The following is a 15,473-nucleotide window of genomic DNA, read 5'->3' as shown; positions in this document are numbered from 1 at the left end:
TTATTTTTGGCTCTTTGGGTCACACTCATCATTGTTCAGGGGTTACTCCTGGCTCTGCACTCACAATTACTTCTGGCAGTGCTAAGGACATCATATGGGATACCAAGGATCGAGCCAATATCTCCTGCATGCAAGTGCCTAAACCACTGTGCTATTGCTCTGGTCCTACAGTGCCCCCACTTTGGCAGTTGACCAAATCCCTTGTCCTCTAAGTATGGGTGGACAAAGTACTGCTCACAGCTTCAGCCTCTGTAGGAAAACTCTTAAGAAATGCAAAGTTGGACCCGGAGAGATAGCACAGTGGTGTTTGCCTTGCAAGCAGCCGATCCAGGACCAAAGGTGGTTGGTTCTAATCCCGGTGTCCCATATGGTCCCCTGTGCCTGCCAGGAGCTATTTCTGAGCAGACAGCCGGGAGTAACCCCTGAGCACCGCCGGGTGTGGCCCAAAAACCAAAAAAAAAAAAAAAAAAGAAGAAGAAATGCAAAGTTGCCAGGTGTGGTGGCGCAGGCCTATAGTCTCAGCTACTCAGGAGGCTGAGGCCAGAGGATTGCTTGAGTCCAGGAGTTCTGGGCTGCAGTATGCTATGCCAATTGGGTGTCCGCACTAAGTTCCACATCAATATGGTGACCCCCTCCCAAGAGTGGGGGACCACCAGGTTGCCTAAGGATGGGCGAACTGGCCCAGATCAGAAATGGAGTAGGTCAAAGCTCCCATGCTGATCAGTAGTGGGATCGCGCCTGTGAATAGCCACTGCACTCCAGCCTGAGCAACATACTATCTCTAAAAAAAAAAAAAAGAAATTCAAAGTTGGGCTAGAGCAGTGGCACAGCAGTAGGGCTTGCATGGGGCTGACCCAGGACAGACCACGGTTCGATCCCCCTGCGTCCCATATGGTCCCCCGTGCCTGCCAGGAGCGATTTCTGAGTGCATAGTCAGAAATAACCCCTGAGTGTCACCAGGTGTGGGCCAAAAACAAAACAAAACAAAAAAAAAAATACAAAGTCTTGGGCCAGAGAGAGAGGAGCAGGATTAAAGACCTGGTTTGATCCCATGTACTACATGAGTATCCAAGCATTGCCAGTGGTGACTCCAGAGCACAGAGTCAAAAGGAAGAAGTCCTGAGTGAGCACCACAAGGCAGAGCCCCAAAACCAATAATAACAAAAAAGAAAGAAGTCAGTTGGAGATCAGTAAACCAATAACAACAAAAAAAATCAGTTGGAGACTAGTACAGTGGGTAGAGAGCTTGCCTGCATGGGGCCAATCTGGGTTTGATCTCATCATCACATATGGACCCCTGATCCTTGCCAGGAATTCTCCACAGAGTCAGGAGAAAGCCTTAAGGACTGCAGAATATGGCACAAAAACTTAAAAGAATAAAATAAAATAAAAGAGTCCAGATATATGGGCCAAAGAGATAGTATAGCTATAATGGGTGAGACATTTGGCTGGGTGTGATCCAAAAACCAAAATAAAGAATTTGGATCTTTCCTTAATAAATCTATTTTAGCTTATTTGTCTCCTGAAATTCTTTCCTGGACAGAAACTGGAGCGATAGTACAGCAGGGAGGGCATATGCCTTGCATGTGGCTGACCCAGGTTCGATACCCAGACTCCCATATAATCACCTGAACCCACCAGGAGTAATTCTTGAGTGCAAAGCCAGGAATAACCCCTGAGCATCACTAGGTGTTACACCCCCAAATTCTTCCTGGGCAAAAGAGACCAGTATCTCTTTTTGAATAATTTGCTTCATCCTGAGCTTCACACACTCACACACACAGACACACACACAACCCCACCCCACCCCAAAGTGTGGAACCAGGATCCCAACATCGCCCTTTCCCCATCCCCGACCAGCAGGGGGAGCGCTGCCCTCTGGTGATTGCTCCTGGATCACACCCCGGAGAGCAGCTCCCCACTGCACAGGTGAAGAACCCAAAGGCAGAAAGCTCCAGCAGCCCTGCCTTGGGCTTGAATCCACCCAGACCTGAAGTGAGTCCATTCATAGCCAGGACTGGCCCTACCTACCCAGACCAAACCCTTTTAATTTGCCTTCTGATTTGGGAGGTCACATCCAGCAGTTCTCAGGGCCCAAGTGGGCACACAGCCTTTGGCACTATCTCCAGGACCCTTTAGCCTCATTGCACCCACCCAGAGCCTCCCTTCTCTCTTCTGGGCTCTCTTCTCTCCTCACCACAGCATTCCTAAGGAGGGGAAGCCAGGTCACCTAGCCTGGGCTTCCCTCCCCTCGGTCCCGCCACCGCTTCTCCGCACCCACAAAGTCACTGCCATGAGTGAAGCGTAAAGTGCAAATCCCAGCGGGCAATTTTATTGAAGACCTACTGTGTGCCAGACAGGCACCCAGCATGCAGAGGTCCTCCCCTCCCACTCTGCCCACTGACCAGGAGGGATACACCCAGGCGTGGAGCTGGGAAGAAAGTGATATGGAGGTAGAAGCAGGAGAAGGGGCTAGGGCAGGCTCCCCCACCCCTCTACCCAGACTCCAAGTTTGTCAGGCGTGTCCTTGAGTCCTTGTGTGATGTGGTGGGGAGAGGGCCTGCCTGAGTGGTATCTCCCCATCAAGGATGGGGACAGGGGACAAAGAGGTCAGGTTGAAGGTGGCAGCCAGGCTGACACCTTGAACATCAAGGGCTGCCCCTGAACATCCCACCAGAGTCATTGCCTGGAGGCCGGTGAAGAGGGTGGGATGGAAAGTCAGGCAGTGTCTCAAACACAGACATAGAGGTGGCAGGGAAAGGAAGAGCCAGAAAATGATGGACCCAAAGTGATAGCACAGTGGAGAGGGCATTTGCCTTGCACTCAGAAGCCTCAGTCCAATCCTTAGCATCCCATAGGAACCATTAAGCATCACCAGGAGTGATTTCTAAGTGCAAAGCCAGGAATAGGCCCTGCTGGATGTGGCCCCGAAACAGCAAGAAAAAGAGGGAAAAGGGGGCTGATACAAGCATCAACCAGAAAAGGGTGCAGCTTGATCCAGCCCCTCATCTATAGCTCGTCCTGGGGCCGGGGCCGGAGGCTGTGGCCACCGCTGGCCAGGTCCAAGCGGGGGTCGCGCAGGGTCTTGTGGGAGCCACTCCAGCTGATCAGGCGGCCACTGTCATCGTCCCAGGCGGAGGACGTCTCTGTGTCACTGAGCCACTCGGTGTCCCCAGCGTAGTGGGTGGGTGCTGTGAGCAGGGGCCGGGCTGAGAAGGCCTGCAGGTCCCGTGGCCAGAAGTGGGCCTTGTATTCCTCACTGATGAATAGGGAGCAGAGAGTGTTCAGGCAGGCCAGGGAGCCCCATTCACACCCAAATCACATGCTTATCTGAATCTTCCCCCTCCCACACGGGTGCCTCTGGAGCTGCCACACACAAATGACCAGGACACAGGGCTCTCTCGCTCCCCACCACTTTCCAGATGGGGAAAGGGAGGCTGTGGACAAGGAAGTCACATGACTAAAAATAGCTGGAATCTCACACACACACACACACACACACACACACACACACACACACACATAGAGTTATATGACTGTGGGCCCGGAGCAATAGCACAGTGGGTAGGGCCTTGAAAGGTTTGCCTTGCAAGCTGCCGACCCTGGTTCCATTCCTGGGATCCATGTAGTTCCCCAAGCCTGTTAGGGTTAATTTCTTTTTTTTTTTTTTTTTTTTTTGTGGTTTTTGGGTCACTCCCGGCAGTGCTCAGGGGTTACTCCTGGCTCCATGCTCAGAAATTGCTCCTGGCAGGCACGGGGGACCATATGGGACGCTGGGATTCGAACCGATGACCTCTTGCATGAAAGGCAAACGCCTTACCTCCATGCTATCTCTCCAGCCCCTTGTTAGGGTTAATTTCTGAGTGCAGAGCCAGGAGTAACCCCAGAGAACTACCAGGTATAGCCCAAAAACAAACAAACAAAAAAGTCACACGACTAAAACAGCTGGAAATACACACACATGAAGCTATGTGACTAAAAATAGCTGGGGAACACACACACACATTCAGGGCTAGGCTGCGCGCACACACACACACACACACACACACACACACACATTCAGGGCTAGGCTGGGCCTGAGTAGGAGAAGCTGGGGGAGTCACCTCGCTGGTTTCTATCTCCCCAACTGTCCTAGACTGAGGGTGTGAATCTCCCAAAGACTGCCCATGCCCTCCTGGCTCACTTGGGGTGCTGGTCAAACATGATGGGCAGAAATTCATCCACGGGCAGCATGCGGTGCAGGGGCTTCGAGGCTAGCAGCTTACGGGCACCCAACAGGCTCAGCGTGTAGGCCAGAGTCCAGTAGGAGTAACCTGCTACCACGAGGCCAGGAACCCCCTCCACAGCAGCCTCTTCCTCGGGGTTCACCTGCTTCCGGCCCAGGTAGCTGTGGACAGATGCCCCAGGGAGCCCGGGGATGACTGTAAGTGCTGGGGTCACACAGGACCCTTCCCACAGAGGCAAGCCCAGGGTGCGGGGAACAGTGGGCTCCACAGGGTTGGCCTACATCAGGTCCCATGCCAGCTGTTCAGCCTGCACCTCCGCCATCAGCCGCTGCAGCCGCATCCGGAAGTTGCTCTCGAAGCGAACATCGTCCTCGAACACCAGGACCTGGCTTAGGCCCCTGGAAACTACCTGTGTAGTGTGTGGGAGACAGGTCCTTAGAGTGGGGCAGTCCAAGTCTCCCCTGAGCCCCCCTGGAAACCACCTGCAGGGCCCAGGGAGGTGGGGAGATAGGGATCCTTAGATTGGGTTGTCCAAGCTCCCACCCCATCCCCTGCCAGGAGCTGAAATCCAGAAACTGGTTCCCACATTCAAGGTGCTCCTGCCCTGGGTTGGAGCCATAGCACAGCAGGAAGGATGCTTGCTTTGCACGCAGCTGACCCGGGTTCAAACCCCAGCATCCCCTATAATCCCCTGAGCCTGCCAGAAGTGATTCCTGAGCAGAGCCAGGAGTAAGCCTGAGCAGTGGTGTGGCCCAAAGCAAACAAAAAAAGAGGTGTTCTCACACCAGCCAAGAGTCCCCAGTAGAATGATGGGACTCTCAAAACAAAACCACAGGTGGGCCCAAAGTTCATGGGGTGAGGAGAGTCAAGAGCCCACCACATGCCCACACAAGCCAGGAAATGGCAGAGTGCTCTGCCAGGAACTACCCTCTGAGCTTCTTGGGGAGACCAGAGCCCCCAAGAGCCTGAAGAAAAGGCTCTTTTGGGGACTGGAGTGATAATACAACAGGTGGGGCACTGGCCTTGCATATACCCGAAACGAGATCTGACCCCTGGTACCACCTAGGGTCCCCTGAGCACCACCAGGAGGGATCCCTGAGTGCAGAGCCAGGAGTCAGTCTGAGCACTGAGTAGTGTGTCCCCCAAACCAAAAAGATAAAGAAAAACCAAGGACAGAGCCATTGCTGAAAGTTCAGGGAGTGAGGAACATTCAGGTGTGGCCCATGGAGAGACAAATAGATATCATCGTCTGCCATGGCCAAAGATGACAGGAAACAAGAGCCTCTGTGCTGAGTCTCTGCTTTCAGCCAAAGGAGGGCAACTAGGAGGCCGCTAGAGCAAGTGACACCTTGAGTGTGGTGATCTCTAGACTCAAAGCCACCAAACAGCCTGAGGTTTGGAGGCCTTACCTTAGGGAAACTGGGTGGGGGTAAAGCTCTTGGCAGAGAGAGGGTGAGAGGCACAAGTTCCTGAGGCAGGAAGGGGTGAGGGGCTTGAGGGTTGCAGGGGGGCAGAGTCAGAGCTTGACAGGAATCAATCTAAAGCTGGGGCACCCATATGGGAAGCAAGCATAGTCACCTTGGAGAGGGCTGGGGTGCCCCCTGAGAGACAGTTCAGACCTGCTCCAGATTTCAGGGGAGGTGAGCTTTCATTGGAAGATACTCAGAGTCTTACATCTCACCTGTTCACTGGCACAGGACACCTCACTCTATTTGTCTGCTCACTTTCTCCTATAGGCAGGGCCCCCATCTCTTCCTCTTTGGAGTCCAATAAACCTCTGGGGCCCCCTTACCATTCCTTGGGGTCTCCTAATACCCCTCACTCTGGTCCCCTCACCCCCATCAGGTTCCCCTCACCCCCCCAGGAGCCCCCTCACCTCCTCCCACACAGAGTGGTGGCTGAGGAAACAGCCCACTTCGCCCTTGGTGAGTGTGCGGCCCGAGTGGGGGTCCTGGTAGCCAGGGAGCATCTCCACGCCCAGACGTCTCAGGGTGCTGCTGTTGAGTGTCCTGGGGACATGGGTGTCATGGGTGGGAAACAGGCCCAGTCTTAGCACTGCCCAGCAGCTGCATCAGGCTTGAGTTGGCTGAAACCAAAGTGGCTGGACCCGGGGATCTGCAGTCACCTCAGGAGAAGCCACCAGGGAAGGGGGACAACTAAGGGTAGCAGCCCAGAAGAAATGTGGGAGACAGGAGATTTCTGGGAAGGAAAGACAGTAGGAGAGAGGGAAGGAAGGAGTGAAGAAAGGAAAGAAGGCAGGAAGGATGAAAAAGAGGGTAGGAAGGTAAGAAAGAGAAAAAGTGGGCCCGGAGAGATAGCACAGCGGTGTTTGCCTTGCAAGCAACCAATCCAGGACCTAAGGTGGTTGGTTTGAACCCCGGTGTCCCATATGGTCCCCCGTGCCTGCCAGGAGCTATTTCTGAGCAGACAGCCTGGAGTAACCCCTGAGTACCGCCGGGTGTGGCCTAAAAACCAAAGAGAGAGAGAGAGAGAGAGAGAGAGAGAAAGTAAAGAAGAGGAAGGAAAGAAGGAAGGAAGGAAGGAAGGAAGGAAGGAAGGAAGGAAGGAAGGAAGGAAGGAAGGAAGGAAGGAAGGAAGGAAGGAAGGAAGGAAGGAAGGAAGGAAAGAGGGAGGGAGGGAGGAAGGAAGGAGGAAGGAAGGAGGGAGGGAGGGAGGAAGGAAGGAAGGACAGGTAGGGCATTTGTCTTGCATGCAGACAACATAAGTTCTATCCCCAGGATCTCATATGGTCCCCAAAGCCTACCAAATGTAATTTCTTAGCGCAGAGCCAGGAGTGACCCCTGAGCACCTCTGGGTGTCGCCCCAAACCACCCACCACCAAAAAAGAAGAAAGAAATAAAGCCCAGAAGGAAGCTGAAGTGAAACAGCACAGCTGCTTGCCCTGTGGTTGAGTCTATTCACCAGGCCAGGGCTGAAGGACAGAGCTTGGGACTCGGGTCAGAGGCCCGCATTCTGCGCCCCCTAGTGTCTTGCCCTTTCAGTGCTGCAAGGAACTTGCCCAACCACACCCCAGGTAAGCAGCAGAGGCCAGGACACACCCCGAACCTCACCTGCCATCCACAGCGTCCACCACCCGCGCTGCGATCTCCATCTCCCAGAGTGAGCTGAGCATACGCTGCCGGCGCTCTGGCCGCCGGGCCAGGCTGATGACAAAGACCTGTGGGAAATAAATGATGGGTGTCAGTGTGGAAGGATGGAGCCCCCTAAACCCCCCAATCCTGCAGGCTGAGCAGGCACTCGTACCTCATCGAACCCCATCTTGCTGGGCCTCTTCGGAGGTCGAGACACATGTGCTGAGGCCCACATTGGGGGGCCGTCCACTGCAGAGGAAGGCACCCCATCAGCGGCGGTCCGTAGGCCCTTTGGCTGACTACTTGTCCCCATAGTGTACATAACGACATTGAAGCCCAGAATCGGGGAAAGAGGGATGAGGTGGGGGCCTGGGGCAGGGGCATTGGGGAGGTGGGAGAACAGGGGGACCCAAGCTCTCCTCACCTAGAGACTCCAGGATGAGGTGGATGAAGTTGATCCTCTCGTCCTCCAGGCCCTGGTGGCGCCCCACAGGCACATTCATGTAGCCATAACGCTGCTCGTTACACACGTGAGCTGACACCCCTGCAGGACAGGGGAGAGCGAGCAATGGGGATGTCTCAGGACTCAACTGAAAGGGGCCCCGTCCCCCCATCTGTGGCTGGAGGAAGTCTGGTGCCTTCACTGAGATGATTCACTCCTTCAACAGCATGGGGTTCCTGGCCCCCAGCAGGCTTAGCTCACCCCTTCCATCTCTCACCATTGCTGCTGACCTGTGCAGACCCCCTTCCAAGGGCCCTCTGCAGGTCCCCCATGCCACCATTTGCCACAGCCACAACCTCACAGCTTCACCAGGAGTCGCTGCTGTGGTGTCGTGGGTAGTGCTGGGAATGGCATGTGGGCAACACTGGGGATCCAACTCATGGTCTCAAGTTCTGTATAAAGAGTGACATATGTCTGGGCCTTTCCTGACTTCCAGCTTCATTACACCTTAGTTCAATAGACTTTGAACTCAGCTCACCCTGGCCCAGCATGGAGCATGATGCCTGGCACAGAGCAGGGGAGAAGGGGGTAATAAAGCATCGCTCCCTAAATTCCCTCTAACCTCAAGAAACCACACAGATGTCTCAGCAAAGCTGGTGCTACAGGCCCAGGGTGGCCATGCTTTTGCTGTATTTTCTTTGTTCTTGTCCCCCCACAGGAAGAACTCTCTACTTTCTGTCGGGGTTTGTTTTTGTTTTTTTTCTTTTTGGTGTTTGGGCCAAACCTGGCAGTGCTCAGGACTCACCCCCTCTCTCAAAGGGAATCCTGTGAAGTGGCAGGGATTGATCCTAGGCCTTGTGTGGGAGAATTACATGCTCTGGCCCTCTGAGCTCACCTCTGGCCCCCACTTTCTTCTTTGATTGCTGAGGGATCTGGGGGAGCAGCAGGCCACCAGGCTTTAATCAGAGGTATCACCTAGGCTCCACTGGGTTTCCATTTTCCCTGGACATGGTATTCTTCCTTCTGGGGAGCCCACACCTCTCCTCTCCCATCCAAATCAAAATCCTGATGGAGCCGGAGCAATAGCAAAATAGGGCGGGCATTTGCCTTGCATGTGACTAATATAGTCCCCAGAGCCTGCCAGGAGTAATATTTGAGCACTGAGCCAGGAGTAAACCCTGAATGCTGCTAGATGTGGCCCAATCCCCCAACCCCAAATCTCTCCTGTTTCTACAGGAGTCACTGTTTCTACTGGGTCACCACCTCCTGGTCTCCGTCCCCTCTAGCCCATTTCCCCCATATTCCACCCTCTACTGCTCAGTCCTCATCACCTTTCACCCCTGCACCAGGCACCAATCACACCTCCACCATCCCTGGGTCCCTGTTCACCTGGTCCCTGTTCATTAGTATTGGTCTTGGGGAGCTGACTGATTCCCAGCACTATTTCCCACTTTCCAGTAGCTTCTCTTCTAAAAACAGCTACCATCAGAACTGAGAAAGAGACTTGCAAAAGGTTAAGCTCAGGCAGCACGTGCGAGGCCGGGTTCGGTCTCAGATACCACATGGTCTCTCCAAGTATCACTGGGAGTGAGATTCCCTGAGCACCAAACCTAAGCACTATGATATATGACTCAAAATCAATGACTCCTGCAGTGTTCAGGAATTACCCCTGATTTCGGGCGCTACAGGAACCACTCTTGGTGGTGCACAGGGCATTGTATGTGATGCCAAGGATCAAAATAGGGTTGACAATGTGTAAGGCAAGCGCCCTCCCTACTCTACTCTCGCTCCATCCCTCCAGTCCTGAATGGAGCAATATTTCTAGAGTTCCAGGGCAGCCATCTGCCATCCTGAGACCAGATGCCTGTTGGGAAAATCCACACAGTGAGCGCCCGCCCCTGCCCCCATTGCTTTGTATGCTCCAGGTACCTGCCTTCTGCTCCTGCTACCACAGGGCCTTTGCATTGCTGTCCCCAAAGCCTGAAATGCTCTTTCCCACTGTGCTTGCCTAGCTAATGCCTGCAACATCCTTCAGATCCAGCTCCCTCTACCAGGAAGCCTTCTCTGATCCAGAGCACCTAGAACTACACTGCTCTCCCACTACCAGCAGCAGGCAAGCAGACACTGATTTGGATTTAGACAGGACATCCAGGTCACCGCCAACACACACACACACACACACACACACACACACACTTAGACAGGACATCCAGGTCCCCGCCAAAACACACACACACACACACACAGTCTCCCTAGGTCCTGAGCATGTGCCTGATGAAACTGTGGACAAAGAGTTGGGCTGGATACAGTCATTGGATGTTCTCGAGGTCAGGGATGTATGTGGCAGTGACCCCAAGGAAGGACTGAGGCATGATGAGCAAATGGCTACAGAGGTGGGGGTGTGTGTGGACAGAGGAAACATGCATGTGCAAGTCCAGAGGCTCCCCCCTCACCAGCCGCCTGGCAGGCATAGGCGAAGACGATGATGTCGTCAAAGGGCCATGTGTAGTTGGGGTGCGGGGGGTAGAAAGCCAGCTGGGCTGCACCCTCGGCCCTCAGGGACACCAGGAAGGTGGAGTGCACCATGGGGACCTGGAAGCATCCACGGCGCTGACGGTTCTTGGTGGGGAAGTACTCGGACGTGCGGCGGTAATAGCCCTGCAGAAAGGGGGGGCTCTGCATTATGAGGGACCCCCTCTATGCCCAGAGGGGCCACCCTTGCCTGAGCCCACAGGTCTTCCTTCTCTCCCAATACTCTTCCCTCCCAAAACTTTGGATTCCCCAATCATGGGGTTGGAGTGATAATATGGCAGGGAAGGTGTTTGCCTTGCACACAGCCAACCCAGATTCGATCTCCAGCATCCCATCCAGGGACCCCTGAGCACTGCCAGGAGTGATCCCTGTGCACAGAGCCATGTGTATGCTTTAACACCACCAAGGGTGTCCCCTCTTCCAAAAAATAAATAAATAAATAAAATAAAATAAACAATAGGGGCTGGAGCAATAGCACAATGGGTAAGGTTTTGGCCTTGCATGCAGCAGACCTGGGTTTGATCCTCAGCATCCCTCATGGTTCCCCAAGCCTGCTAGGGGTAATTACTGAGCACAGAGCCAGGAGTAACTTCTGAGTACTGCAGAGCGTGGCCCCCAAACAAACAAACAAAAACACCCCAACATAAGCCCTGACATCCAGGTCCTCCAGCCCCACCCCCCCACCCCACTCCCGCCTTTCCAAGAAGTCTGGTGGGTCTCACCTGAGGAGTGATCCCGCACCAGAAATTGGAGTAGTAGGTCTGAGAGTCCAGCATGGGGGCCACCACGGGCAACTGCCGCTCTATGAGCAGCCGCAGCGTCTGGTTGTTGGTCAGAATGTTGTCTGTGTCTGCAAACTTGGGGACAGGGGTGTTAACTGGTCCCAGCCTCATCTGGGTGGCTGCCCCCTCCCACAGCTGCAGATTGCTTGAGACTCAGGGTGCCTTCCAGAAAGCAGGGGAGACCCTTAAAGAGATACAGCAAGCCTCCAGCTCCTGAGTCAATCCCCAGCAACAAGCTGAGAGGAGAGAGAGGGAGGCAAGGACCAGAGAGATGGAGTACACATTGCCTTATAGCAGCCAACCCCTCTTTGATCCCCAGCACTTTAGAGTCCCCCAAGTACTACCAGGAGTAATCTCTGAGTGAAGGGGCCAGAGAGACAGCGTGGAGGTAAGGTATTTGCATTGCATGTAGAAGGGTGGTGGTTCAAATCCCGGCATCTGTAAGGTCCCCTGAGCCTGCCAGAAGCGATTTCTGAGCATAGAGCCAGGAGTAGTGCCTGAGTGCTGCCCAAAAAACAAACAACAAAAAAAGAATAATCTCTGAGTGAAGAGTCAGGAGAAAGCCCTGAACTCAGGAGAAAAGGAGAGGCTGAAAGAAGTTTGGAAGTTCAGTGGGGAGAGAGTTCGCCTTGAATGTAGCCAAATTAGCACTATATATGGTCCCCTGAGCCCATCAGAAATAAGCCCTGAGCACTGCCAGGTGTGGCAGGAGGGAGGAAAGAAGGAAGGAGAAAAGGAGAGAGGGGAGGAGAGAGGAGAAAGGAAGAAAGGAAGTGTAGCCCTTCCCCCAAATCTCTTTTACCGTCCTAAACTTTCTTTTGAGATGTTAATCCCACCTGGATTGATCAGATCAGATCCACCCACACCTCGGATGGGGCGAGCTGTTTTAAATTAAAAAAAAAAAAAGGGCCCGGAGAGATAGCACAGTGGCATTTGCCTTGCAAGCAGCCGATCCAGGACCAAAGCTGGTTGGTTCGAATCCCGGTGTCCCATATGGTCCCCCGTGCCTGCCAGGAGCTATTTCTGAGCAGACAGCCAGGAGTAACCCCTGAGCACCGCCGGGTGTGACCCAAAAACAAAAACAAAAAAAAAAGCTTTCTCTCCTTTTCTCCGACATAGATCGCAGCTGTGGCCGGTGTCGCCATATCTTCCCACAAGAACATTTAGGATCAAGCGATTCCTGGCCAAGAAACAAAAGCAGAACCAGCCCATTCCTAATGGAGTCGGATGAAAACTGGTAATAAGATCAGGTACAACTCCAAGAGGCGGCACTGGAGAAGAACAAAGCTGGGTCTGTAAGGAATCAATTCCACAAGACATGTGCCTGTGCCCATATGTGCCGACAGAGTGCTAGCGACCACATAGTGCAGAAACGGACTTTAAGTGATGGGAATGTCTTGGTTTCATGTCTTGGTTCAATCATTATTTTCTCTTCTAGAAGCTATACTTGGCTTGCTGACTCAATAATAAAACTGGAGCCTGTACTTGGCTAGCTGACGTAATAATGATAATAAATTATCTTCAGGAAAAAAGAAAGAAAAGAAAGTCTGACAGTGGAGAGGTGAGAGGGAAAGCAGCAAAAGGCAGAGAAAGAGAAGGGCAGCAGAAAGTTTAGCAAAGAAAAGACGTGTGAGGAAAAGCACATGACAGACAGGGCCATGAAATAAAAGACAGACAGGGCCATGAAATAAAAGCAAACTGAAGCCAATGAAACTTTGATTGTGAATTATTTCTCTGCTGTTACCTTACATCTTCAGACCCACCACTAGAGATACCGTGCCAGGGGAGGACTCACCCAACACATGGCTCTCTATATAATTTTAGTTTTAATCAACAGGGATAAAGGAAGAAAGGAACGAAGGGAAGGTTGAGAGGGAGAAAGGACGGGAGAAGGGAAGGAGATGCGAGGGAGGGAGGAAGGAGGGAGAGACCTAACTTATAACCATTGATCAGATCTAGACCACATCTTTAAGGAGGTCCATAGAGACCTCCCACCGCATTCACTTTGGGAACAGGCAAGGAAGTCAGTGGTACAGCTCTGGCATTGCATGTGTGAGGTCCTGGACTCAATTCCTGGCACCCCCGACACATATGCACAAACGCACACCGTACACAACACACACACACACACACACACACACACACACACAGGTGCCTGTACACACATGCAGAATCTTGTGAGCTCCAGTCAGATAATGGTTCAGTTCATACTATAGACTAGTACATACATACTCTGGATTCTGTCTCAGAGATCCAGGCTAAGTGCCTAATGCCATCTCCAGCAGAGAATTCAATGTTCAATATATGACCTGAATTGGGGGGGGGGGCTACCCTACTTCCAGTGCTTGGGGGCCTCCTTTATCTGTCCTTGAGAGCCATTGCCCCAGCCCTGTTCTGGGTTCTGGTCAGACTGCGCTGTCTGATCCAGTCCCACAGGACCTCTGTGGAGACAGATAGTCCAAGAGGGAAGTCCACTTCCAGCCAGGGCTCCTTACCAAAATGTAGTCAGCCTCCCAGTTCCTGGCGAAGGTCAGCGCCTCCTGTTTCAGCTCCATCAAAAACTGGTACCTCTCTTTGCTCCAGTGCTTGGGACCTTCTTCATCTGGGTAGGCCCTGTGGCAGCAAGAGATGACGGGGATTCACTCTCATCAGGGTTCAGAGGCCCCCAGATCCCCCCCCCAGTGCTGCTATTCACTCTGTTCCCCAGATCACCACCTGGGAGCCCCCTCTGGCCTCCACACCACGGCTGCGTAGTCACCGCCCACGGCGGCCAGCCACTCCTGTAGCATTTCTGTGGTGTTGTCCACATTGTGGTCCGTGGCAAACCTGAGGGCATGGGAGGGAGAAAGGAGAGGAGTGTCACTGAGACCAAAGCAAACCTGAGCTTGCCTTGATACCCCCGACTCCACCCAATACTGCCAGGTAAGATCTATCCAGAGCCAGAGATGGGGGATCAAGCAGGCTTCCCTACAATCCCTGGAACACTGTATGACCCCTTCCTGGCCCCAACCCTCTCTGGGTTCTGTCCCCATCTGGCTCACAGCAAAGTCACAAAACTGAGGCCAGGTCTGTCATCCCTCCTGTGGTGCCTCCAAAGGCCAGCCTGGCCCCTAGTCTCTCCCAGAGGGGCAGCCACCCTCACTCTGCGTGGCCCCCAAACATTGACAGGCCAGGTTCTAGCCCCCTTCTCCTGTGCAAGGCTAGGATAGGTGTCAGTCAAGAGTTTTAGGTGCCGCTGCCCCTTTAAGCCAGTGCCCAGCCTGGAACCCAACTTGGAAACCAGCGGATTCCCAAATTGCCCCCTTGGGCAGCGACCACACTCCACCCACTGGGTAATGCAGTCTGTGGTGAGGTACTGGGTGCCTGACTCCCCAACCTCAGCACCAACGCCTGGCTCCTTCTTGTTCTGGGCTAGACTGTGGCCTCAGATGCCTCTGTTGGGACGTGGCCCCTTGGCCAGAGACTCCAGCCAGTCGCCTGGGGCTGAGTCCCCTGCAGAGCTGCAGGAGCCCCAGAATGACAGCAGGACCCCCCCCTTCCCAGGCTTGCCACGTGGGATGATGGGGTGGGGTGGCGGGACACTCAGGCCAGCTACAGGCCCCTGGTGTGGCTCTGCGGGCTGGGTGGGAGTTGCTGGAGGCCGGAGAGAAAGATCTGGAATAAAGGGTGCGGGGAGGTGGCTGGGGCAGATTTGGGGGTACCAGGGGTCCCCACAAAGGGGCTCCCGTGCAGAGCCAGGGAGGGGCCGGCCTGTCTGGGCGGCCTCTGAGCAGGGAGTGAGTAAGAAGGGGCGCTCCGGGGTAGCTGCAGCTCGCAGAGCCGGGGTTTGGGGCGCTGCCCGGGTGTCTCACCAGAGTGCCAGCCGGGTCCGGGGATAGTCCAAGCGCTCGAGGGCGCCCAGGTAGTGGGGCAGGGAGTGCTCGGCATTGCGGGCCAGGACGGCGAGCACCACGGCGGGCAGCGGCTGCTGGGCGACACCCGTCACAGCCTGAAGCTGCGGCCCCGGCAGGAACAGCAGCAGCGGGAGCAGCAGCGGGGCGGCGGGGGCAGCGCGCATGGCGGGGATCAGGGTCCAGGTTTGGGGCGGTGGCCGGTCCCCGAGCGCGGGGCCAAGGGAGGCCGGGCCCGGTGGGCGTGGCCTTAGTGAGGGCGTGGCTGCGGTGGGCGGGACTTTCATCCCTGGAAGCCCGCTGGTAGGCGGAGTTGACATTAGGGGCGGGGCTAATGTGATGTGGGCGTGGCTTTCAGGGCCTGGGGCTCGGGAGCCCTCTGATAGGCGGGGTTGGTGTTGGGGGCGGGGCTACGGTGGGCGGGCTCCATGAAGGGCGTGGCCTGCTGAGCCTGTGTATGGGGCGGGGCCTGTCAAGAAGCGTGACGTTTAGGAGGCGGGGCCTAGTGA

General features: G+C 54.5%; 1 protein-coding gene across 1 annotated transcript; it reads right to left on the bottom strand.

The window, feature by feature from the left end:
- Nucleotides 1-2,695: 2,695 nt before the first annotated feature.
- On the bottom strand, nucleotides 2,696-15,230 carry CERCAM (cerebral endothelial cell adhesion molecule). The gene is made up of 12 exons (XM_049774027.1): nucleotides 14,926-15,230; nucleotides 13,790-13,900; nucleotides 13,570-13,687; nucleotides 11,015-11,149; nucleotides 10,214-10,418; nucleotides 7,743-7,862; nucleotides 7,491-7,567; nucleotides 7,298-7,404; nucleotides 6,103-6,235; nucleotides 4,508-4,635; nucleotides 4,184-4,387; nucleotides 2,696-3,259 (listed from the first exon to the last, which is right to left on the bottom strand). The coding sequence occupies exons 1-12, from the start codon at nucleotides 15,129-15,131 to the stop codon at nucleotides 3,010-3,012; spliced, it is 1,794 nt and encodes a 597-aa protein (XP_049629984.1). The 5' UTR covers nucleotides 15,132-15,230; the 3' UTR covers nucleotides 2,696-3,009.
- Nucleotides 15,231-15,473: the final 243 nt, after the last annotated feature.

Source organism: Suncus etruscus, chromosome 5 (assembly GCF_024139225.1).
Source record: "Suncus etruscus isolate mSunEtr1 chromosome 5, mSunEtr1.pri.cur, whole genome shotgun sequence".
Lineage (NCBI taxonomy): Eukaryota > Metazoa > Chordata > Mammalia > Eulipotyphla > Soricidae > Suncus > Suncus etruscus.
This window is presented reverse-complemented; position numbering and strand designations above follow the sequence as displayed.